The sequence below is a fragment of the Schistocerca nitens genome, chromosome 4, assembly GCF_023898315.1.
Source record: "Schistocerca nitens isolate TAMUIC-IGC-003100 chromosome 4, iqSchNite1.1, whole genome shotgun sequence".
NCBI lineage: Eukaryota > Metazoa > Arthropoda > Insecta > Orthoptera > Acrididae > Schistocerca > Schistocerca nitens.
Window position 1 is genome coordinate 221247233 of NC_064617.1, and position 26226 is coordinate 221273458.

At 45.2% G+C, this 26226-nt stretch overlaps 1 protein-coding gene across 1 annotated transcript in view; it reads left to right on the top strand.

Moving 5' to 3' along the window:
• The window catches only part of LOC126253174 (neprilysin-1-like), a 615357-nt gene that overhangs the window by 555655 nt on the left and 33476 nt on the right, over positions 1 to 26226 (top strand). The window contains exon 9 of the mRNA XM_049954333.1: positions 9150 to 9332. Within this exon, the coding sequence (XP_049810290.1) occupies positions 9150 to 9332 (183 nt within the window). The remainder of the gene's footprint in view (positions 1 to 9149; positions 9333 to 26226) is intronic.

Sequence of the window (26226 nt, forward strand, 5' to 3'; positions counted from 1 at the left end):
TTCATCTTATATTCTCCTATTAAGACACTGTCCATTCCGTTCGGCTGCTCTTCCAGGTTCTTTGCTGTGTCTGACAGAATTACAATGTCATTGACGAACCTCAGAGTTTTAATTTCTTATCCATGGATTTTAATTCCTAATCCGAATTTTTCATTCTTTTCCTTTACTGCTTGCTCAACATACAGATTGAATAACATCGGGGATAGGCTGTATATTCCTGTAAAGTGGAGACATTTTACTTGAAAGTCGCTTGCCCAAAGTCGGTGGATAAATGCATTCATGCGTGTCCAAAGCAATACTGCATCTTAATTCGGGATCACACAGGCACTGCAATATCGTATTTATCCGCCACACCGGCCTCTGTATGGGAATATACATAATGGATGTATGAGTACAGATTGTAGCACATAGATGATGACATATGGAAGTTTGGGTCTGGCTGGGAGTCATGTCCAGGTAGCCAAATGGTAAGGCGACCGCTCGCTATAAGCGGGAAATGCGGGTTCGAGTCCCGGTCCGGCACATATTTTCATGGCCGCCATTCCATTATACAGCTGCTGGTTATCCATATTCCCAATTGCGAATAAATTTAACGTATTTCATAACGGCTGTAGCCGCCTCAGTACCTGTTCCTTCGTATATGCATGCATGTCCGAAGGAGCAGTGCATCGTATTTCGGAAGAACGCAGGCACTACAATACCGTAAAGCAGTGTCTTCGAATTCGCAAATGACGAAATGTAAGTAGTGTGGATATTTCGCTAGTCACCCTTATACTCTCCTGCCGATGATGCCAAAAACACGCCCAAACACTTGATTTGGTACGGCAGTGGCTTCATGGCGAAACCTGCCATTACATACGTCCACTATACTTGGTTCGTTTCCATACGTCCTAGATTTGAGGTATCACGAAAACACGAAACAAACCAAGTGTGCTTAGGTGTGAGGAATGTGCAGGCCAAACAGTTTTAACATTAACAGTTACGAGAGCAGGGAATTTAACCTTAAAAGAATTCATCTAGATATAAGCTGTCTGATCAATTCCGTTACCTTATCTTACTGGAATAACATTCCGTTGTTATTTGGGTGTCCTGTTCTTCGTTCGGGTACCATAATTTTTTCAAATATTTCCCCGAAACAGGTAACCACCAATTACGCACTTCGTCATAATTCCATCCCTTTGTATTGGATTGGATTGGATTGCATGTTAACCGGGGACCTAGAAACGATGGAGAGGCTCCGTCCCCGCCGCAGCCGCAGTGGTCCACAACCCCGCGACGATACCGCCGTCCACTTCACCCCTCCGCCGCCCCACACCGAACAACTCTTTCAGGGTTATTGTGTGGTTCGGCCCCCGGTGGACCTCCCAGGGATCGTCTCACACCAGACGAGTGTAACCCCTATGTTTGCGTGGTAGAGTAATGGTGGTGTACGCTTACTTGGAGAACTTGTTTGCGCAGCAATCGCCGACATAGTGTAGCTGAGGCGGAATAAGAGGAACCAGCCCGCATTCGCCGAGGCAGGTGGAAAACCACTTAAAAACCATCCACAGACTGGCCGGCCCACCGGACCTCGACACAAGTTCGCCGTGCGAATTCGTGCCGGGGACCAGGCGCTCCTTCCCGCCCGGAAAGCCGTGCGTTAGACCGCACGGCCAACCAGGCGGGCTTTCCATCCTATACTATCATTTTGTCAAGGAGACGTTCGTGCATGCTTTTAAGGTTTTTATCTATCTGACTGATCCAGTTCAATGGACTCATCATCACTTCAGGTGTTCGTTCTGAAAATATTACGAGTTTTGCCTAACTTTGAGGCTTTAGTTGCTGTACCACGGGAGTTTTAAATGTGAACCGTGGTTACGAGCTGGTCGGTTGTGACAAACCCGTGCGGCGTGTCTTAGTCGCTAACTGTTTTCTGGTGTTCTGATTGTCGATGGACGACCCTTTGGGTTTACAGCTGAAACTCTTTCTCTGAAATTAGACACACATAACAAAATTGTGTTAGGATGGGACACGCCCTCCTCGATTCACATTGAAATAGTGCTAGAATGGACGCTGAGCTGCAACGCAAGAATCACCACTTTAGAAAAATGCTCCCACGACAAATGCACGGTACTTCGCGGGCACAGATCCACACCTACTGAACTGCATCACATGGACAACAGTAAGGTGCTATGCAAGAACTAATATATTCTGTAATAAATAAATCTGATGCAGTGCGTGTAGAGACACGAAAAGATCATCGTTTGACGTCACTGGAATCGTTCACAGCTGCCAATTACGAGTGATTATCTTTACAGAGCGAATTAGGTAGGACGAGCACATATTTGCAGATGTGGAGAAAGGAGGTGTCAGATTGAAATATATCGGGAAAATCCTAATTTAGTGGGTTGATCAGCAATGAACGCTACAGGGGAGAGGGGGAGGGGGAGGGCGAGGCTGAAGAACCGTTCTTGTGGTTTTTCAGGTTGGCGATCGGCTCTCCAATCTGGGCCCTATGGGTTCCATGGGTTGACGAGGGCTACAGGAGCCCGTCAGATGAGTAAGGTGGCAGCACAAGACAGACGGCATACATGTAAAGTCGTTATTATTCGTTCCAAAAAGCTTGAATAGCTACAGATGCACGTCCTTATCTGGAGGCGCAGCGTGGCGTCGGTCCATGGCGACCGTCTTCCGCCGAGTGGTCAGCCGTCGATATCGCGTTCTACGGCGGCGAACGTTGTGACTGGAAAGGCAGTAGGTGCTACACTTTAGGCATCTTCCTATGTCAGCGAACTGTTTCGTTCGCGCAATCCTATCAGACACTCGTCAGCGGTTCAATCGTCCTACATGAGAGCACACACGCGCAACATCGTGCGACTCGTGAGGCGACGAAGCGGACGCGATCAGTCGGTTTGTTATTTTCGCGCGATGTGGAAGCGGTTTGTGATTTATGTTTTAAATTACAATGACTGAAATTTTGACGAATGCTGTTCAAGAACATTGTGTACATCTACTTACATCTGTACCCTGTAAACCACTGTGAAGTGTATGGCAGAGGGTATGTCCCATTGTACCAGTTATTAATTAACACTTTTTCCCGTTCCACTCACGATTTCTATGCAGGGAAGCTTTTTCTGATGGCTGCAAATATCATGCAACCATACGCACGACTATGAGAAGGGGCACTAATTTCATATGAAACTATTTTAATTATTATGTGTGTTGGGCATTTACGTTGATCAAAAGCATTATTTTGGCAATCAACTGGCGAATCTAGCGTTGTATCATAACAGATGAAGTGCACCGTGTCATCCCTCTCTTGTACCACATGCGAAGGACCACAGTTACCATCCGTGTACGAGGGCTGTCCACAAAGCCATAAAGTAACGTCGATTAGTGTATACATAAAATAACCGAACACTTAAAGCAAATTTATTAGAAAAATCTCAAAATTGCACCTTTGTGTTGCTTCTCTAGCTGATCAACTTCCAGATTTAAGCATTTACCATATCATTCCAAACTTCGCAGAAGCTCTCCTGTAGACCGAGCAGAACTAGCACTGCTGGAAGAAAGGATACTGCAGAGAAGTGCCTTAACCACAGCCTGGGGGATATTTCCAGAACGAAATTTCCCTCTCCAGCGGAGTGTGCGCTGTTGTGAAAGTTCCTAGCAGACTAAAACTGTGTGCCGGATCGAGACTCGAACTCAGGACCTTTGCCTAAACCCGCACAAGTGCTCTACCAAGAGAACTTGCTCTACCAAGAGCACTTGCCCGCGAAAGGCAAAAAGTCCCGAGTTCGAGTCTCGATCCGCCACACAGTTTTAATCTACCAAGAAGTTTCAAATCAGCGCACACTCCGCTGCGGAGTGAAATTTCATTCTGGAAACATCCCCCAGGCTGCGGCTAAGCCACGTCTCTGCAATATCCTTTGTTCCAGAAGTGCTACTTCTGCTAGGTCTACAGGAGAGCTTCTGCAAAGTTTGGAAGGTAGAAGACGAGGTACTGGCGGAATTAGAGCTGTGAGGAATTAGAGCTGTGAGGGGAGGTGGTGAATCGTGCTTGGATAGCTCAGATGCCGCCGGTACGGTAACTCAGCGTGTTCGCTCAGAGAGCCGGCTGGCCTCTGAAATACTTTACTGAGTGAAAGGACCAACAACGAACATCCACAGATGTCATGTGACGTTCGCTACGACCAACTACAGCGAACAATAACCAACAAAATGCAAAAACAAAAAAATGGTAGAGCACTTGGCCGCGAAAGGCAAAGGTCCCGATTTCGAGTCTCGGTCCGGCACACACTTTTAATCTGCCAGTAAGTTTCATATCAGTACACACTCTGCTGCAGAGTGAAATTTCATTCTGGATTTACTATAAGTTGTCAAATCTTGCACCATAAGTTTTGAAATTCATCCAAATTCCCTAATTATTCAGTCACATTCTCGTCGAAAACATTTCGTGAAATCTGTGATAAGGTGTCCGATAGCTGAGAAGTAGTGAAACGGCGGTTTCCACGATTTTTGTCGTCAGTTTTCTTTATCATTTGTTTGTTGATTACTGACGGATGGCCACTTGCTTCGTCGTCATGAACATTCTTTTTACACTTTTATGCAAGCGTCACTGGTAACGTATAATATCTTCACTCAACACATTCAGTCGCCATTGAACACAAACTTTGCAGTCAGTGTCAACACTTAGCGGTTCTTTTGCACTGAAACTCCTGTTACACAATAAATTTCAAATCTGAAGAAATTTTCAACTGCATTGCCAGTTGTGAACTCCCGGTGCAGGATAACGAGAAGCGATGAGGCTTTCTCGCTCTCTCAACAGTAAGCCCACTAGCTTGCTTGCGCCAGTGTGGCGACTGTTCCGTTTCTCGGAATTCTCTGCCTGCTACAAGAAGGAAGGAAGGAATGTTTCAGTTTGACGTCCCGTCGACAATGACATCATTAGAGACGAAGCACGGGCTCTGGTTGAGGAAGGGTGGGGAAAGAAATCGGCCGTGCCCTTTTCAAAGAAATCATCGTGGCATTTGCCTGGAGCGATTTAGAGACATCACGGAAAATCTAAATTGAATGGCAGGCGCTGCAGGAAAACGAAGTTTACTTCCCCCATACCCTCTTATACAGAGTGTCCCAAAAGTAACGATTCATTTTCATGAATCATGTGTTTAATACGGAAAACATATACCTGTACAACAAGGGCACATATGAGGCATTATAAATCCTTGAAGTTCAACTTGACCTCCCTGCATGTCAACACAAAGAGGCCACCATTATGCCGTAGCCCAGAAAAGTTGTGTAGTTGAGCAGGTGTGACGCTGTTAATTGCCTCCACAATCTGATCACGCAGCTGATGCAGGTTACTGATTTTAACACTGTGCACGTGGGGCTTGATGTAACGTCACGCGAAAGGACCACGGCCAGGAGCCCACACACACGGTGAACCTCTACTGATCCACCATCCAGTGAATGTGCGGTTGAGGCAATCTCGAAGAATGACAGCAAAATGGGGAGCAGCCCCGTCCGGCTAGTACGCAACGAAATACAGAATTCCATTAGACTCCAAACACAGCGAAAGGAATAGCTCAAGCATGTCAGGTAAATGTATCTGTTATCGTTTGCTCTGAAAAAAGTCGTTCATGAATCTTAGTCTCGATCATCCATAGCCATAAGTTCAATTTCAGGGTGATCTATCCCTTCTTAAACCTCGTAAGGGTTGTTGTCGGCCCATATCCAGCAGGTGTGACGGTTCACAAAACCGTATGTGTGAAATGTGGCCTTATCTAAGCAGAGGATGTTATGTAACACCTTTTCATTTTCCACGGTCTCCAAAAGGTCAGTCATATTTCCTTACGGGTAGCATAATCAGCCCCTTCTAGGTGATTCATTAGCTGAGTACGATACGCCGTCTTATTCTGCTTGAAACGGAGAGTACGCCAGACAGCAACCCGTGAAATGTTCAGCTCGCGGCTCAAACGGACGAAAAGAAGCACGTACCCTCCTTTCAGTGGCCTCCTCAATGCTGTGTCAGATGTTGGTGGCCGTCCAGGACGTTCCTCAGTATGCACACTTCACCTTTGTCTGAATCTGTTGATAAGAAGTCTGGTATTGGTCCTTGTTAGTGGCTCTTTCCCTTATCTTTGACGGTAAAGCTGTTCTTTATTCTACACTCATGCTCATAAATTAAGGATAATTGCAGAATGTGGTGGCACACAACGTGGCACTACACAAAACTGGCGCTAATAGCACAGGCACATAGGGAACACACACGACACAGGTCTGTAAGTCCACGGTATTGTTGATAAGTTGAGAAAACTGTCCCGAAACACATGTGCTACAAAACGCCACTGTTTCCTGCTCATGTACCCCGACATCAATATGGGATATGATCACCATGCACACGTACACAGGCCGCACAACAGGTTGGCATACTCTGGATCAGGTGGTCGAGCAGCTGCTGGGGTATAGCCTCCCATTCTTGCACCGATGCCTGTCGGAGCTCCTTAAGTGTCCTAGGGGTTTGAAGACGTGCAGCAATACATCGACCCAGAGCATCCCAGACGTGCTCGATGGGGTTTAGGTCTGGAGAACAGGCAGGCCACTCCATTCGCCTGATATCTTCTGTTTCAAGGTACTCCTCCACGATGGCAGCTCGGTGGGGCCGTGCGTTATCATGCATCAGGAGAAAGGTGGGACCCACTACACCCCTGAAAAGGCGGACATACAGGTGCAAAATGACGTCCCGATAAACCAGACCTGTTACAGTTCCTCTGTCAAAGACATGCAGGGGTGTACGTGCACCAATTATAATCCCACCTCACACCATCAAACAACGACCTCCATACAGGTCCCTTTAAAGAACATTAAGGGTTTGGTATCTGGTTCCTGGTTCACGCCAGACGAAAACCCGGCGAGGTTCATTGTTCAGACTGTACCTGGACTCGTCCGTGAACATAACCTGGGACCACTGTTCCAATGACCATGTACTGTGTTCTTGACACCAGGCTTTACGGGCTCTTCTGTGACCAGGGGTGAGTGGAATGCACCTTGCAGGTCCCCGGGGGAATAAACCGTGTCTGTTTAGTCGTCTGTAGACTGTCTGGAGACAACTGTTCCAGTGGCTGCGGTAAGGTCCTGAGCAAGGCTACCTGCAGTACTCCATGGCTGTCTGTGGGCACTGATACATCTACATCTACATTTATACTCCGCAAGCCACCCAACGGTGTGTGGCGGAGGGCACTTTACGTGCCACTGTCATTACCTCCCTTTCCTGTTCCAGTCGCGTATGGTTCGCGGGAAGAACGACTGTCTGAAAGCCTCCGTGCGCGCTCTAATCTCTCTAATTTTACATTCGTGATCTCCTCGGGAGGTATAAGTAGGGGGAAGCAATATATTCGATACCTCATCCAGAAACGCACTCTCGAAACCTGGAGAGCAAGCCACACCGCGATGCAGAGCGCCTCTCTTGCAGAGTCTGCCACTTGAGTTTGTTAAACATCTCCGTAACGCTATCACGGTTACCAAATAACCCTGTGATGAAACGCGCCGCTCTTCTTTGGATCTTCTCTATCTCCTCCGTCAACCCGATCTGGTACGGATCCCACACTGATGAGCAATACTCAAGTATAGGTCGAACGAGTGTTTTGTAAGCCACCTCCTTTGTTGATGGACTAAATTTTCTAAGGACTCTCCCAATGAATCTCAACCTGGTACCCGCCTTACCAACAATTAATTTTATATGATCATTCCACTTTAAATCATTCCGCACGCATACTCCCAGATATTTTACAGAAGTAACTGCTACCAGTGTTTGTTCCGCTATCATATAATCATACAATAAAGGATCCTTCTTTCTATGTATTCGCAATACATTACATTTGTCTATGTTAAGGGTCAGTTGCCACTCCCTGCACTAAGTGCCTATCCGCTGCAGATCTTCCTGCATTTCGCTACAATTTTCTAATGCTGCAACTTCTCTGTATACTACAGAATCATCCGCGAAAAGCCGCATGGAACTTCCGACACTATCTACTAGGTCATTTATATATATTGTGAAAAGCAATGGTACCAAACACTCCCCTGTGGCACGCCAGAGGTTACTTTAACGTCTGATAGTGAGATATTGGTCTTCTTGTGGTGTTGGTGTTGTACACTGTGGACGTCCCATACTGTAGCGCCTGGACGCGTTTCCTGTCTGCTGGAATTGTTGCCATAATCTTGAGATCACATTTTGTGGCACACAGAGGGCCCGTGCTACGACGTGATGTGTTTGCGGATCCGCGCTGCTGCTACGGTCGCAGGTTCGAATCCTGCCTCGGGCATGGATGTGTGTGATGTCATTAGGTGAGTTAGGTTTAACTAGTTCCAAATCTAGGGGACTGATGACCTCAGATGTTAAGTCCCATAGTGCTTAGAGCCATTTGAACCATTTTGAACTTACTCGCTGCACCATACTCTGACATGGTCCAAAACACCTCTGCGTATGTGGACTGCTGCCAGCGCCACCGTGCGAAGACCGCAGGTGAAATGCACCGCATGGTCATACCCCGAGCTGATTTAAACCCAAAAACCGCCCACCAGAGCATTGTTTCACCATGTATCAGCATTATCCTTAATTTATGAGCATTCAGCACCTCAAAGACCTGTGAAACGTGGACTGATTACAAATGTTTTCACGCAAATGAGTCATTGTGTTTCGGACACCCTAAATACCGAAACACGTTTGTTCAGGCAGAATGTAGAGTGGTACAGCCGCCTCCACAACAAATAAGTAAACCTGCCCTCAAGCTGAAGGTTGCTTTGAAGACTGCAGTGATTTACTAGGCATGTTACTCTTGGACGTGGTAGAGCCTTCCCATCCTCCGACGTTTGACCTGTCGAACTACGATGGAGTCTGGCATGTTCACATTAAAAAGTCACTGCGGAGTTTGAAAGAAGCGATAAATGAAACAAAAAACAAGCTTACGACTGATTGAGGATCGAACCATAACACATTGTGGCACATTTTGTGATACATCTGTACCTTATAGCAAGTTTGTTGAAATATTTAGTCTTGGTTTTGATCCTAGAATCATCACCCTCTCCTCACTCAATTGCAAGTATAAACACACACTGTGGTGTTCTCTGCCGCACGGGCCACTTACGCGGCAGCTGCCTTGCGCTGTGCGCAGGAGACGGCGCTGGAGATGATCCACACGATCCGCGAGGCGTTCAACGAGCTGCTGGCCGAGAACCACTGGATGGACGACGAGACGCGAGCCGTCGCCAAGGAGAAGGCGGACGCCATGAACGAGCGCATCGGCTACCCGGATCTGCTCACAGACCCCGACGAGCTCAGCAAGGAGTACGTCATGGTGAGTGCACGTCGACCGTCATCATAATTATAACAACCATCCTAGTGCTACTCATATCGATTCCCCATGGTCTTATTAAAATAATAACCACCACCAATTCCGCATGCACTTGTGAGGCAACGGGCGAGTTTTGGTGCCCTGAAAGTATTCTATGTTCGGAGTTGGCGTGGCCGCGGCCGCGTGGTGCTGAACATCGGCCCGAGCAAGAGGGGCAGCACCAGCGCGTGCTCCAGGCTGACCGCGTGGCTGGGAATCCCATGTTGACGCGGTGTCGAGGACTGTGCTTTGTGTCGATGAAGGAGATGTGTACGCCGGGAGTGCCAAAGATGGCGGACTTTGTGAAACCATAATGGCAGACATTTCACAGCTCATGTAGAAGTTACACTACTGGCCATTAAAATTGCTACACCGCGAAGAAATGTAGATGATAAACGGGTATTCAATGGACAAATATATTATGCCAGAACTGAAACGTGATTAGATTTTCATGCAGTTTGGGTGCATAGATCCTGAGAAATCAGGACCCAGAACAACCATCTCTGGCCGTAATAACGGCCTTGATACGCCTGGGCATTGAGTCAGACAGAGCTTGGATGGCGTGTACAGGTACAGCTGCCCCTGCAGCTTCAACACGATACCACAGTTCATCAAGAGTAGTGACTGACGTACTGTGATGAGCCAGTTGCTCGGCCAACATTGACCAGACGTTTTCTGTTGGTGACAGATCTGGAGAATGTGCTGGCCAGGGCAGCAGTCGCACACTTTCTGTATCCAGAAAGGCCCGTACAGAACCTGCAACATGCGGTCGTGCATTATCCTGCTGAAATGTAGGGTTTCGAATGAAGGGTAGAGCCACGGGTCGTAACACATCTGAAATGTAACGTCCACTGTTCAAAGTGCCGTCAATGCGAACAAGAGGTGACCGAGACGTGTAACCAATGGCACCCCATACCGTCACGCCGGGTGATACGCCACCGCGACGTCGCCAAACACGGATGCGACCATCATGATGCTATAAACAGAACCTGGATTCATCCGAAAAAATGACGTTTTGTCATTCGTGCACCCAGGTTCGTCGTTGAGTACACCATCGCAGGCGCTCCTGTCTGTGATGCAGCATCAAGGGTAACTGCAGCCATCGTCTCCGAGCTGATAGTCCATACTGCTGCAAACGTCGTCGAACTGTTCGTGCAGATGGTTGTTGTCTTGCAAATTTCCCCATCAGTTGACTCAGGGATCGAGACGTGGCTGCACGATCCGTTACAGCCATGCGGATAAGATGCCTGTCATATCGACTGCTAGAGATAGGAGGCCGTTGGGTTCCAGCACGGCGTTCCGTATTACCCTCCTGAACCCACCGATTCCATATTCTGCTAACAGTCATTCGATCTCGACCAACGGGAGCAGCAATGTTGCGATACGATAACCGCAATCGCGATAGGCTACAATCCGACCTTTATCAAAGTCAGGAACGTGGTGGTACGCATTTCTCCTCCTTACACGAGGCATCACAACAACGTTTCAGCAGGCAACGCCGGTCAACTGCTGTTTGCGTATGAGAAATCGGTTGGAAACTTTCCTCATGTCAGCACCTTGTGTGAATGCTCTGATAAACTAATCATTTACATATCACAGCATCTTCTGCCGGTCGGTTAAATTTCGCGTCTGTAGCACGTCATCTTCGTGGTGTAGCAATTTTAATGTCCAGTAGTGTAATAATAGCCAGAGTAATCCTGATACCTTAAAAAGAAACATGTACATTACATTATTTGCACGATGATTCTGGTGGTGTAATCAGATTTTCAATATCTTTATTAGTTTAAAGTTGAGTATCTGACTGTAAATTATACAAGTAACGAATTTGCGAAATCTAAACGGTTCATCCGATTTTGTCGATCGACGTGTCTTTAGAAAGCTATTAGTGTAAGCCTAAATTGGTATGAATTACAGATATGTAACTTGAATAGTACATGAGTTATTGGATGTCAAAGTGGCCGATTACTGTTGATCGCGTCAGACCATAAGTACTCCACAGTTACCAGCGTGCTTATAAATATATTTATTCGTCTATGTCTTTTTTTATATCCGATATATACCATTCATGAAGAAACTGGTTAAATATTTACTGTCTTTTAGAAAGCACAGAGATATTAGGCTACTGGCCTACCTTTTGTTTCTATTCCTTTGATACATGTTTATTTGATTTGTTTGTGTATTTAATAATGTGTGTTAGAGCGTGTTTATGGTCCATCCGTAGGATGTAAATCCAGCATTTCGTATGTTTTTCAATATGTTTGTGAGTGTGCGTTGTCTTGAAAACATGGCGGGAGCGCTATAGCCAATCACAGCGCTCGTTAATGGGAGATTCGATGGAAGTGCTGGACAAGGGATGCTGGATGGGAAGCAGCGAGGGGAGTCGCGAGAAAGACTTGGAGAGTGGAGCAGTTTGCGCGTGGTCGCGGGAGATAGAAATATTTCGTAGTGCCGACTTGTGCACTTGTGAGACTTCCACGGCTTCTGCAGTGAAGACGTAGTATGCGTTTAGAAATGAATTTCGTGCGAGCTATGTTGTTGTTCATAAATAATTACGTGAAGTAGGAATCTATTGTTTCCCTGTTATTCAACTTATATTTTATTTAATTGCTGGACCATCGACACCAATAAGTGTTTGCAGTAATAAATGACATTCTTAAAGGTACTTCTGCTATCGTACTCATCATTTAAAGTCGTTAAAAATAGTGCCTGAAGATTTTATTTAATTGCAATGTTTCATTTATAAATTTTTACGTTACATTCAAAATTCGCAATTGCCGAGTGATAGCAACCTTCGACCATTCGATTCATGTGCATATTGTATACTGTAGACTCAGCAGTATTTGGCTTGTAATGTGGCAACTACGTATCCCAGCCCCTAGACAACGAAACCAGCCAAAACTTTTAATATTTCAACTCTGAGTCTGAGCGTAAGTAGTTATTTGAAAGCTCGCACACTGCGAGATTAAAGTCATCTCTAGACTTCTCAGTTATCTATGCCGCTTCCTCATGTGTTCTAATGTCATCTATCCACCATCCATTAGGTCGCCATTTCGACCTGTTATTGGAATCAAGCAACGAACTTCCCCAGTCGACGTATCGTCCATTAAACAGGCTACAAAATTTGCACAACTGCCTGATGAAATCTTCAAGGGCTATGTGGTATTATGTTGCCGCAATGTTTCGACGAATTTGCAACTCGTCATCTTCAGGCGAAGTGTTGGGTTCGTTTCTCGATCGTTCCTTTATTGCTGCTGCTCAACAGACTCTTCTTCCGAGGACGAAACTGGTGGCTCCACTCACATGCCTACGGAAGAGATGTCGCACCCAGTGGCGGAATGGCCCTCCAGCGGGGTGGAGGTGTCTGGACTACCTGTCTGTTCTCCCCTGCTGCCTCCGCCGGTTTCACATTCCTGACGTATTACAAGTAATGCCTCATTCCATACGAAGCAAAGTAGCTGTCCCCGTTGACGAGACTGTCGTTTATTGTTATTTCTAGTGCCTCTTTGATGACCGAATCCCAAAAGAAGTATGGCGCGGCACAGCACCGGTGTCCTATCAGAAAGAAACATCTGGCCTTCGATGATGCTGTTCTGTGCCACTGTATGTGGCAAGCAAGATCATAAGAGATGGAAAAGAGCCACCGTGGTACAACAACCGAGTTATAAAACTGCTACGGAAGTAAAGGGAACTTCACAGCAAACATAAACATAGCCAAAGACTTGCAGACAAACAAAAATTACACGAAGCAAGATGTAGTGTGAGGAGGGCTACGCGAGAGGCGTTCAACGAATTCGAAAGTAAAGTTCTATGTACTGACTTGGCAGAAAATCCTAAGAAATTTTGGTCTTATGTCAAAGTGGTAAGTGAATCAAAACAAAATGTCCAGACACTCTGTGACCAAAATGGTACTGAAACAGAGAATGTTTTCATAATAAAATAGCCGTTTTCTTGCTCCAATTTCTGGCTTCAAACGCTTTCACCACAGGCATCCAAATTGTCAAGATGAAAAATTTAACACAAATTGTTGTAACTATCTTTGGTGCATCGATATTACAACTATATTTCAGGAACTTTGCATTCAGAAAGTGTTGCTACTTTCTTTGAAATCCCGGCTACCGTTCTATTTGCGTCTCACAGTAATAAATTCCGTCAGTTTTGATAACAGAGTCGTTATCAACCATGGACTGTAAGTGCTTGATGCAGGACAATGGACAGACAACTCGTGCGGCCATTACACTGGTCAATGAATGGCACCCAGTCAGTACCTTAATTTTCTACAAATTTTTTTGTCTACAAATTGCAGACAAAAAGGAATTTGTAGTATCTACACGATCTGAGCACAGCAAAATGAAACTTGATAATCAACAATGGCTACTACGGTATTACTGAAGAAAGTGTTGTTACAAGCTGTTATGACTTCCCCGAGCGGTTCTAGGCGCTTCAGTCTGGAACCGCGCGACCGCTGTGGTCGCAGGTTCGGATCCTGCCTCGGGCATGGGTGTTTGTGATGTCCTTAGGTTTAAGTAGTTCTAAGTTATAGGGGACTGATGACCACAGCAGTTAAGTCCCATAGTGCTCAGAGCCATTTGAACCAGTGTACTTCCTTGTACACTGTGTCGTTCCTTAGTGGATACAGAAGGGAGGAATAGAAGCTGTTCATGGACAGAGAATTCAGATATTGATTTATTCTAGATCTAACATCAAATACGCTGAAGCGCCAAAGAAACTGGCATAGGCATGCGTATTCAAACATAGAGATATGTAAACAGGTAGAATACGGTATTGTGGTCGACAACGCCTATATAAGACAACAAGTGCCTGGAGCAGTTGTTAGATCGGTTACTGCTACTACAGTGGCAGGTTATCAAGATTTACGTGAATTTGAACGTCATGTTGTAGTCGGCGTACGAGTGATGGGACACAGCATCTCCGAGGTAGCGATGAAGTGGGGATTTTCCCGTACGATCATTTTACGAGTGAATATCAGGAATCCTGTAAAACTTCAAATCTCCATCATCACTGCAGCCGAAAAAAATCCTGCAAGAACGGGACCAACGACGACTGATGACACTCGTTCAGCGTGACAGAAGTGCAACCCTTCCGCAAATTGCTGCAGACTTCAATGATGGGCCATCAACAACTGTCAGCATGCGAATCATTCATCGAAACATCATCGATATGGGCTTCCGGAGTCATGACTGCACGACACAAAGCTTTACGCCTCGCCTGGGGCCGTCGACACCGACATTGGACTGTTGATGACTGGAAACATGTTGCCCGGTCGGACGAGTCCCGTCACAAATTGTATCGAACGCATGAAAGTGTACGGGTATGAACACAACGTCGTGTGAATCCGTTGACCCCGCATGTCAGCAGGGGACTGTTCACGTTGGTGGAGGTTCTGTAATGGTGTGTTTCGTGTGCTGTTGGAGTGGTATGGGACGCCTGATACGTCTAGATATGATTCTGACAGGTGACACGTACGTAATCATCATGTCTCATCGCCTGCATCCATTCATGTCCATGGTGCATGCAGCAGGACAATTCGTCACCCCTCACGACCAGAATTGCTACAGAGTAGTTCCAGAAACACTCTTGTGAGTTAAAAAGTTCCGCTGGCCACGAAACTCCCCAGACATGAACATTATTGAGCATATCTGGGATGCCTTGCAACGTGCTGTTCAGAAGAGATCTCCACCCCTCGTATTGTTACGGATTTATGGACAGCCCTGCAGGATTCGTGGTGTCAGTTGCCTCCAGCACTACTTGAGACAATATTCGAGTTCATGCCACTTCGTTTTGCGGCACTTCTGCGTACTAGCGTGGGCCCTACACGACATTAGGTAGATATACAAGTTTCTTTGACTTTTCAGTGTATATTCGATAATGATGATGTTCAGTTACCGAGCACTATAGTCTGAATTTTAATCGTAAATTCAAGCTGTGGCCCATAAAGAGAATTACCGCTATGTAAGATAAGTCGCGTGGCCATAGATACTTATTGCTACCTGCGCAAAACCGTGATAGGTCTCTAGTCACACAATATCTGATCAAATGAACATCCGCAACTAACGAACATATTTATAGAATAAAAATCCGCTTCAGTTGACAATAATTTCTTAATTTATTGCACGACCGGTTTCGATGCGTAAAGCTTCGTCTTCAGGTGCCACCAAATAATTATGGGAACATAAATGGTTGGCGGTCGGACCAGTCAGTCATTGGGAGGGGGTTTCACATCCACGTCAAGCAAATGCATGGGAGCGTAGGACCAGAAACCACAGCGGCCACTTGGACAGGTTTTATTTTTACTGGAATGGATTTGCATATCGTACCGTACACAACATGAAAACACAAATCCATTCCAGTAAAACAAAACCATCAACATACACGTACCCAGGTATATATAAAATCAGTTGTAACGGCTGTGAAAAATTCTATGTGGGTGAAACAGGACCAAACAGGACCACACAGTGAAAACACTACATATAATACCTATACATATATATATATATATATATATATATATATATATATATATATATATATATATATATATATATATATATATATAAACAAAATCAACTGAGTCAGCACTACAAATACAATACGCAGAAATAATTGAAAGCTGCAACGTCAACGATGACATGCGGAAGTAAGTACTCAGAATACTGTACTCAGCATATTGTTACGAAACGAATTAGATACATAACGTAAAAATTGTATACATTAATAGCGGAAGTAAGTACTCGGCATATTCTTACGAAACGAATTAGATACATAACGTAAAAATTGTATACAGTAATAGCGGAAGTAAGTACTCGGCATACTGTTATGAAACGAATTAGATACATAACGTAAAAATTGTATACGGTAATAGCGGAAGTAAGTACTCGGCATGCTTTTACGAAACGAATTAGATACATAACATAAAAATTGTGTATGTAATTGAAGATCGCTTGAAAATGACTATGCAGCCGAAATAATCTTATCGCCTGTCAGTACAACTCTTGAATAACGCTTAAAAATGGCAGCGTCTTGGTATAAATGCATAACGTGTCTTTAATTATTTTGGACAATTAAAACAGGAAATAATGATATCCAAAACACACAATTATTTAAAAATTCTGAAAATTTTGCAAGTATATTCGCCCACTTTTAAATCGAAATGTAAAGACGTTCTCCCCTCCCTACGCTAAGTAAGAGAGACTAGAATGCGCTGATAGAGCAGGAAGTCTTCAAATCCAGAAAATGAAGAAGAGCTCGCGGTCCCTGCCTCACAAAAGCCGCTCTCGTTCTGGAGTGGCCTCATTCCGGGTCTCAGACGAGAAGAAGCCCCGCTATTCAGACCAAAGCCTCGGCCCTTCTCATTACCATCGTTTGCGCTGGAGCTCTCTCTGTATGCAGGCACACCGATGCAATTGGAAATTCTTTCTCTCGCTTCGGTTGCAGTCCTATTAATCAAGCCATTATCCCTTCGAAAGGTCAGGCAATTCCATAGAGCCTAATATTTTCATAGCTTCTAAATGGGAATGAAGACGAAATTCTAAGCCACATGTCAAAATAACTTCCTTTAACTTCTTATCATAAAACAATTTTTAGTCTTATGTTGATAAATTGCAAGTTATGTCCATGTTCGGATACAGTATTACTAGTGTCCTGCTTGACACAGTAAAATCGTATAAATATCTGGGTAAAGCGATACGAAATGGAATGACCATGTGAGAACTGTGGCAAGGAAGGCGAATCGTTGACTTCGGTTCACGGGGAGAATTTTAGGAAAGACTGCTTCACCTGTAAAGGAGACCGCATATAGGATGCTGGTGCGAAATTTTCTTGAATACTGCTCGAATGTTTGCGATCCGTATCAGATTGGATTGAAGGAAGACATCGAAGCAATTCAGAGGAAGGCTGCTAGATTTGTTACGGGTAGGGTCTAACAACACGTAAGCGTTACGGAGATTTTCGATAACACAAATGAGAATCCTGGAGGAAAGGCGACGTTCATTTCGAGAAACATATTTGAGAAAATTTAGAGAACCGGCATTTGAAGCTGACTGTCGAACGATTCTACTGCTGCCAACATACATTGCTTCTAAGGAGCAAGAAGATAAGATACGAGAAATTAGGGCTCATACGGAGGCTATAGACAGTCGTTTTTCCCTCGCTCTATTTGCGAGTGGAACAGGAAAGGAAATGACTGGTAGTGGTTAAGTGTACCCTCCGCCACGCACCGCACGGTGTCTTGCAGAGTATCTATGTAGATGTATGTGCAACTGAAAAAGCCGATTTCACCATGGCATAACGCGTTTTTTTATCTTTATTTTTTTAAAGACATCATCAGCGACTCGAAATATACTGCCCGACAAAGAAAAAGTGAAGCATCCAGAAGACATGGTCGGATGGTAATGTAGCTTCGAATACGTACACACCATCAACACGTATGTTAGTTCTGTGTAACAGGTAGTTCGGCCACTGGAGTGCATTAGTGTTGTTCTTGTTTAGTGTTGTTAGTGGACCTCGTATGGCATATAACTGTCATGAGCAGTGTCAGATGCTGAGTGATCACTGTGAAAGACACTGACATGCCAGGTAGTCTTGGAAAACAGCGTGACCAGCAGCTGACAGATTGTGGGTCTCCATTTGGTCGGCTGGTTGAATAGTGCCTCACCCAGATTTGAGGGGCATTCGGCTGTGACAGTGGCCCGATGTTGGGCTGCATGGGACATACCCGTCGTCAGGGTTACACTCATCAACTTCTGACCACCACCATGGAGGATCGGCGTATTGTGTCTCAAGCACATCGTAACGCCTTCACATGTGCACCTTTCATCACAGAAGAAGTCCCATCCGACGACGATGTGTCATTGGAGATGGTTCACAAGCTCAAATTGAAAAAGAATCGGACAGAAAATCGGCCGTATCGTTTTCTAAGGAACGAAGCAGGTATTCGTCTTACGTGTCTAAGGCTAATCCTGAGAAAACCTAAACCTGGATGGTCAGGTGGGAATTTCAACATATCCTTCCGAATGCGAGTCCATTGTATTAGAGTACATGCAGGATGCAGTGGCTGATGCGCAGTGACCAATTTGCGTCCAAAGCGCTGGGCGAGTTTGTTATTTTGTTCGGAAGGGGAGGCTGTTAGTATTTGCCACCTTTCGGCCAGTTGGCGATGACAGAATCTAGACGCACAGCCTGCCATCCGGTGAAACGAGAAATGCTATGGGTTTTGGACCAACGTAAGTGAAAACTTAGACGTTTAATTTGTATCAAGGATAAGCTTTTTCATAAGGTATTGACCTTACTTTTCCCCAATTTCTCACTTAATAAACTTAATAAACCACTGTTTCTATATTCTGTCGCAATTGCGTCTGCACAACGTGTTACTGAGGCACCACTGTGCAAACTCCTCTGTGTTATGGCAAAAGAAGCAAATTTTAACATGGCAACAAGAGAAACATGTAGGGTTTACTCAAAATTCGCCACTCGTGACGCTTCTCCAAAAGTTGCAAATGGTTAACAAGCCAGACGATAATAAATCGCTGCTTTTGTTACATTTTCAGCGGAATTCTTTTTCGATGCTAAACATAGCAGATGTGACAGTGGATCTTTTTGAATGGTGACCATGCAAGTATGGATGTGGAGGGTCTCCACTTAATACGAGGGTCGTTCAGTAAGTAATGCCCCACATTTCTTTCTCAGAACATATTTATTGGTGACAGTATACATCAACATGTCTTGTGCGTGTCCTATTTTTCTACGCAGTCTCCATTACGTTCTATGGTTGTTCACTAACGTTGTGGGAGAGAATGTATTCCCTGCTGGTAAAAGCTCTTGTCCTGTAGGCGTAGCCATGTTTTCACTGCATGACTGACGCTTTCGTCATCTTCAAGTGTGTTCCCCATAGAGAATCTTTAAGCGGCCCAAAGAGGTGGAAGTCCAAGGTCTCGACTATAGGGTGGATGAGGCAATGATGTCCAACCCAATTTGGTGATGTGTTCCGGGTTCTCGAATTGAGTGTGGGCGTGCATTATCGTGTTGGAGCAAGATTTATGCTGGAGTCTTTTCCGATTGAACACGTCGAGAACGGTTCTTGAGTTTATTCAGAATATTCACGTATGCCTCTGAATTGACGGTTGACCCTCTTGGCATCCCATCCACGAGAAAGACGCCATCACAATACCAGAAGACTGTCACCATGACTTTTGCAGCAGAGGAGGGGGGAGGGGAGCCTTAAATTTCTTCTTTTGTGGTGAATGAGGATGATGCCACTCCATGGACTGCCTTTTTGTTTCTGGTGCAAAGTGGTGCACCCAGATTGTGTCCCCCGTAACAATCCGTGACAGAGGGCCTCTCCATCACTCTCAAAACAGTCTCCAAAAATTCAGATGAAATGGCCTTTCTTTGAATCTTGTGGTCCGCTGTGACCATTCGTGGAATCCATCGTGAGCACCTATTTCAATATCCGAGAGTCTCGATCACTGCAGATGCACTTCCAATGCTGACTGACAACAGTAGAGACAATTGTCGATTTGTGATGCGCTGGTCGGCGCGAATAATGGCATCCGCACGATTCAGCATGTCTGGAGCAATGGCTGTGACAGGACGCCCGGAGCGAGGCTGATCATGGAGCTCTGTTTCTGCATTTTCTGAAGCTGGAACTTTCTTTAGCCATTGCCCAACTGTACTCCTATCAACTGCAGCATCGCCATACACTGCACACAAACGTTTATGGATTTTCACCACGGTTTCTTCTTCTGCACACAAGAATTCAATAACAGCACGCTGCTTGTAAAGTGATCGTACGTGGATGCTATTTTGACGCTGTACTATGGCTCGGGCACCTGCTAGAACAGTTCGAAACTTCACTGGCGCACAGAATAAACATCAAATGTGAATCACCAGCAAGGACGTTGGTCTATGTATATTAATGGCTCTTTAAAAAATGTGGGGCATTACTTTTTGAACCACCCTCGTATTTCCAAAAAATATGAGCGTAGGTTTCAGTTTAAAATGGCACTTCCGCTTCAGCGCTCGGAATTTTCCCTACAGCAACTACTGGTAACCCCCACTACTAATGCTGTCCTACGCATTCCCTGCCGACTACACACCTACCGGTCACGGTGCGCTGTGTGGACTCTTCCTACTACGCCACTAACTCACTCTGCAAGCCTCGCCATTGCATTGCTTGTACTGAGGCTCCTCATGGCCTGTTTTAACACGCCTAGAAAATTTTATAACTTGTCTGTCATATTGCAGCACTGTCTCTAACATCTTTGCAAATAGTTCCTAAAATCAGACACAGGTTTCGATGATTATATTTTCCTATTCTGAACACGCCTGTTGTAGTATACACAAACTCCTGTAGTTATCTGAAATATAACTCCCTTTACGAATAACCCCATTCGTACACTACATGTTGATATACTGTACATGTCATGAAAGATACCACCTTTACTCTGCTGCTCACATAGACAGATATTCTAAAATGCACTAGTGCTTCAAATGGCTCTAAGCACTATGGGACTTAACATCTCAGGTCATTAGTTCCCTAGAGTTAGAACTACTTAAACCTTACTAAGCTAAGGACATCACACACATCCATGCCCGAGGCAGGATTCGAACCTGCGACCATACCAGCAGGACTGAATTGCCTAGAACCGCTCGGTCACAGCGGCCGGCACTAGTGCTTCATCTTTTGGTGTGGAACATATTGTCTCAGTATAGTATTTGCCAAATACATCTACATCTACAGCTACATCTACATACATACTCCGCAATCCACCATACGGTGCGTGGCGGTGGGTACCTCGTACCACAACTAGCATCTTCTCTCCCTGTTCCACTCCCAAACAGAACGAGGGAAAAATGACTGCCTATTTGCCTCTGTACGAGCCCTAATCTCTCTTATCTTATCTTTGTGGTCTTTCCGGGAAATGTAAGTTGGCGGCAGTAAAATTGTACTGCAGTCAGCCTCAAATGCTGGTTCTCTAAATTTCCTCAGTAGCGATTCACGAAAAGAACGCCTCATATCCTCTAGAGACTCCCACCCGAGTTCCTGAAGCATTTCCGTAACACTCGCGTGATGATCAAACATACCAGTAACAAATCTAGCAGCCCGCCTCTGAACTGCTCTTATGTCCTGCCTCAATCCGACCTGACAGGGATCCCAAACGCTCGAGCAGTACTCAAGAATAGGTCGCACCAGCGTTCTATAAGTGGTTTCCTTTACAGATGAACCACATCTTCCCAAAATTCTACCAATGAACCGAAGACGACCATTCGCCTTCCCCACAACTGCCATTACGTGCTTGTCCCACTTCATATCGCTCTGCAATGTTACGCCCAAATATTTAATCGACGTGACTGTGTCAAGCGCTACACTACTAATGGAGTATTCAGACAAGACAGGTTTCTTTTTCCTATTCATCTGCATTAATTTACATTTATCTATATTTAGAGTTAGCTACCATTCTTTACACCAATCACAAATCCTGTCCACCTCATCTTGTATCCTCCTACAGTCACTCAACGACGACACCTTCCCGTACACCACAGCATCATCAGCAGACAGCCGCACATTGCTATCCACCCTATCCAAAAGATCATTTGTGTAGATAGAAAACAACAGCGGACCTACCACACTTCTCTGGGGCACTCCAGTTGATACCCTCACCTCCGATGAACACTCACCATCGAGGACAACGTACTGGGTTCTATTACTTAGGAGGTCTTCGAGCCAGTGACATACTTGGGAATCAATCCCATATGCTCGTACCTTAGTTAGGAGTCTGCAGTGGGGCACCGACTCAAACGCTTTCCGGAAGTCAATGAATATGGCATCCGTCTGATACCCTTCATCCATGGTTCGCAAGATATCATGCGAAAAAAGGGCGAGCTGCGTTTCGCAGGAGCGATGCTTTCTAAAGCCGTGCTGATGCATGGACAACAACTTCTCTGTCTCAAGGAAATTCATTATGTTCGAACTGAGAATATGTTCGAGAATCCTGCAACAAACCGATGTTAAGGATATTGGTCTGTAATTTTGAGGATCCGTCCTTCTACCCTTCTTATATACAGGCGTCACCTGCGCTTTTTTCCAGTCGCTCGAGACTTTACGTTGGGCAAGAGATTCGCGATAAATGCAAGCTAAGTAAGGAGCCAATGCAGTAGAGTACTCTCTGTAAAACCGAATTGGAATCCCATCAGGATCTGGCGATTTATTTATTTTCAACCCATTCAGCTGCTTCACAACCCCAGGGATGTCTATCACTTTGTCCTCCATACGGGAATCTGTACGAGACTCAAACGATGGTATGTTTGTACGATCCTCCTGCGTGAAAGATTTCTCAAATGCTAATTTTACATTTTCAGCTTTCGTTTTGCTGTCTTGCGTTGCCAGGCCAGCCTGATCAGTGAGTGACTGGATGGAAGCCTTCGACCCGCTTACTAATTTTACGTAAGACCAGAATTTCCTTGGGTTTTCAGCAAGATCTTTTGCTAAGGTATGACGGTGGTGGAGGTTGAATGCTCCGCGCATCGCTCTTTTTACTGCAGCACGAATCTCTACTAACTTTTTCCTGTCCTCATTCTCCCGATCTTTCTTGTACCGCGAATGCAACTGCCTTTGCTTCCTGAGCATTCTCCGAATTGCGCTGTTATACCACTGTGGGTCTTTTCCGTCCGTAACCCACTTTTTCGGCACATACTTGTCCAATGCGTGATTTACAATGTGTTTAAAATTTGCCCATAATTCTTCCACGTCCATCGTACCGGAAGTAAATGAAGTCGATTCATTTACTAAGTGGGATGCTAACAACTGCTTATCTACTCTTTCTAGTAAGAATACTCTCCTAGCCTTCTTGACCGACTTTTTAACTTTCGTAACCATAGTCGTAATGACAACATCATGATCGCTAATCACTATCTCAACACTGACACCGTCGATGAGGTCTGGTCTGCTCGTGGCTACCAGATCTAAAATATTTCCATTACGCGTTGGCTGCCGATTTAGTTGCTCAAGACAGTTTTCGGATAATGTGTTCAAAAGCAAGTCACACGACGGCTTGTCTGTACCACCTGTAATGAATCCATAGACATCCCAGTCTATACTAGGTAGGTTGAAGTCGCCTCCGACTAATATAGCATGATCCGGGTACTTCTGCGATACAGAATGTAGACTTCCTTTGAATTATTCGAGAACTGTCACGGTGGAACCTGGTGGCCGGTAATAACGCCCAACAATTAACTTTATTTCTCCTAGCCCTGTTAAACGTGTCCAGATAACTTCACAACCACACTCTACTTCGACCTCAGAGACCTTGGCAGCGACATAAATAGGTGGCAGGAAGAGAACCCTGTACCACAAAAAGTGGTTTCTGTTAGAAGGTGTCATGCTTGTACACAGCACCTACAGGGTGTTTCAAAAATGACCGGTATATTTGAAACGGCAATAAAAACTAAACGAGCAGCGATAGAAATACACCGTTTGTTGCAATATGCTTGGGACAACAGTACATTTTCAGGCAGACAAACTTTCGAAATTACAGTAGTTACAATTTTCAACAACAGATGGCGCTGCGGTCTGGGAAACTCTATAGTACGATATTTTCCACATATCCACCATGCGTAGCAATAATATGGCGTAGTCTCTGAATGAAATTACCCGAAACCTTTGACAACATGTCTGGCGGAATGGCTTCACATGCAGATGAGATGTACTGCTTCAGCTGTTCAATTGTTTCTGGATTCTGGCGGTACACCTGGTCTTTCAAGTGTCCCCTCAGAAAGAAGTCACAGGGGTTCATGTCTGGCGAATAGGGAGGCCAATCCACGCCGCCTCCTGTATGTTTCGGATAGCCCAAAGCAATCACACGATCATCGAAATATTCATTCAGGAAATGAAAGACGTCGGCCGTGCGATGTGGCCGGGCACCATCTTGCATAAACCACGAGGTGTTCGCAGTGTCGTCTAAGGCAGTTTGTACCGCCACAAATTCACGAAGAATGTCCAGATAGCGTGATGCAGTAATCGTTTCGGATCTGAAAAATGGGCCAATGATTCCTTTGGAAGACATGGCGGCCCCGAACAGTACTTTTTGAGGATGCAGGGACGATGGGACTGCAACATGGGGCTTTTCGGTTCCCCATATGCGCCAGTTCTGTTTATTGACGAAGCCGTCCAGGAAAAATTAGCTTCGTCAGTAAACCAAATGCTGCCCACATGCATATCGCAGTCATCAATCCTGTGCACTATATCGTTAGCGAATGTCTCTCGTGCAGCAATGGTAGCGGCGCTGAGGGGTTGCCGCGTTTGAATTTTGTATGGATAGAGGTGTAAACTCTGGCGCATGAGACGATACGTGGACGTTGGCGTCATTTGGACCGCAGCTGCAACACGGCGAACGGAAACCCGAGGCCGCTGTTGGATCACCTGCTGCACTAGCTGCGCGTTGCCCTCTGTGGTTGCCGTACGCGGTCGCCCTACCTTTCCAGCACGTTCATCCGTCACGTTCCCAGTCCGTTGAACGTTTTCAAACAGATCCTTTATTGTATCGCTTTTCGGTCCTTTGGTTACATTAAACCTCCGTTGAAAACTTCGTCTTGTTGCAACAACACTGTGTTCTAGGCGATGGAATTCCAACACCAGAAAAATCCTCTGTTCTAAGGAATAAACCATGTTGTCTACAGCACACTTGCACGTTGTGAACAGCACACGCTTACAGCAGAAAAACGACGTACAGAATGGCGCACCCACAGACTGCGTTGTCTTCTATATCTTTCACATCACTTGCAGCGCCATCTGTTGTTGAAAATTGTAACTACTGTAATTTCGAAAGTTTGTCCGCCTGAAAATGTACTGTTGTCCCAAGCATATTGCAACAAACGGTGTATTTCTATCGCTGCTCGTTTAGTTTTTATTGCCGTTTCAAGTATACCGGTCATTTTTGAAACACCCTGTATAAATGCTCGCCACAGGGTCAAATAGGGTTAGGCAACAGCTAAACGAAAATACAAGATGAGTTCAAAAGGTAAGTTAGGCATTATTATGGCCTAGGGTGTAGAAAAATTTCCGATACTAGTCACAATAAAATATTATTTATTCGTTACACGACCGGTTTCGGGCTTGTGACCATCCTCAGGTGTTTATAGATTCATGTACATGTTTATAATGGTGGAGATCATTGTTTGAATACAAAGAAAATTATTTACTGGTGATTAAACAGATACAAGTGGAAGAATTGTAAGTGGTAAGGCAGCATTTGTCGGAAATATATGTGTACTTACATAAAGATGAAGCATCATTATTATAATTACGGCGTGATGACAGTTTTTTTCACTCAGTTGCACATCTGTTACCATTTTTACGTCCATGTTTCAGTTTTTTTTTTTTTAAGTTGAAGACCATTTGCAGCTATTTATTGACTTCATATTCCCCAACGACAATGCCATATCATCGGGCCACAATTGTTCGTAATTCGTTGGAGAACATTCTGGACAATTCGAGCGAAAAATCTGACCATCCTGACATGAATCCCTTCGAACGTTTATGGGACATGATCAAGACGACAGTTCGTGCACGACGTTTTGCAGCACCAACACTCTCGCAATTATGGGCGGCTGCAGAGGCAGAATGGGTGCGTATGTCTGCAGGGGATTTTCAAAGACTTGTTGAGTCCATGCCACGTCGAGTTGCAGAACTACTCCGGGCAAAAGGAGATCCGACACGATATTAGAAATCATCCCTTGACTTTTGTCACCTCAATGTGTGTGTGTATGTGTATGCTTGACCTGCCAGAGTAGCCGAGAGCGCTAATGCGCTGCTTCCTGGACTCGGGTAGGCGCGCCGGCCTCGGAT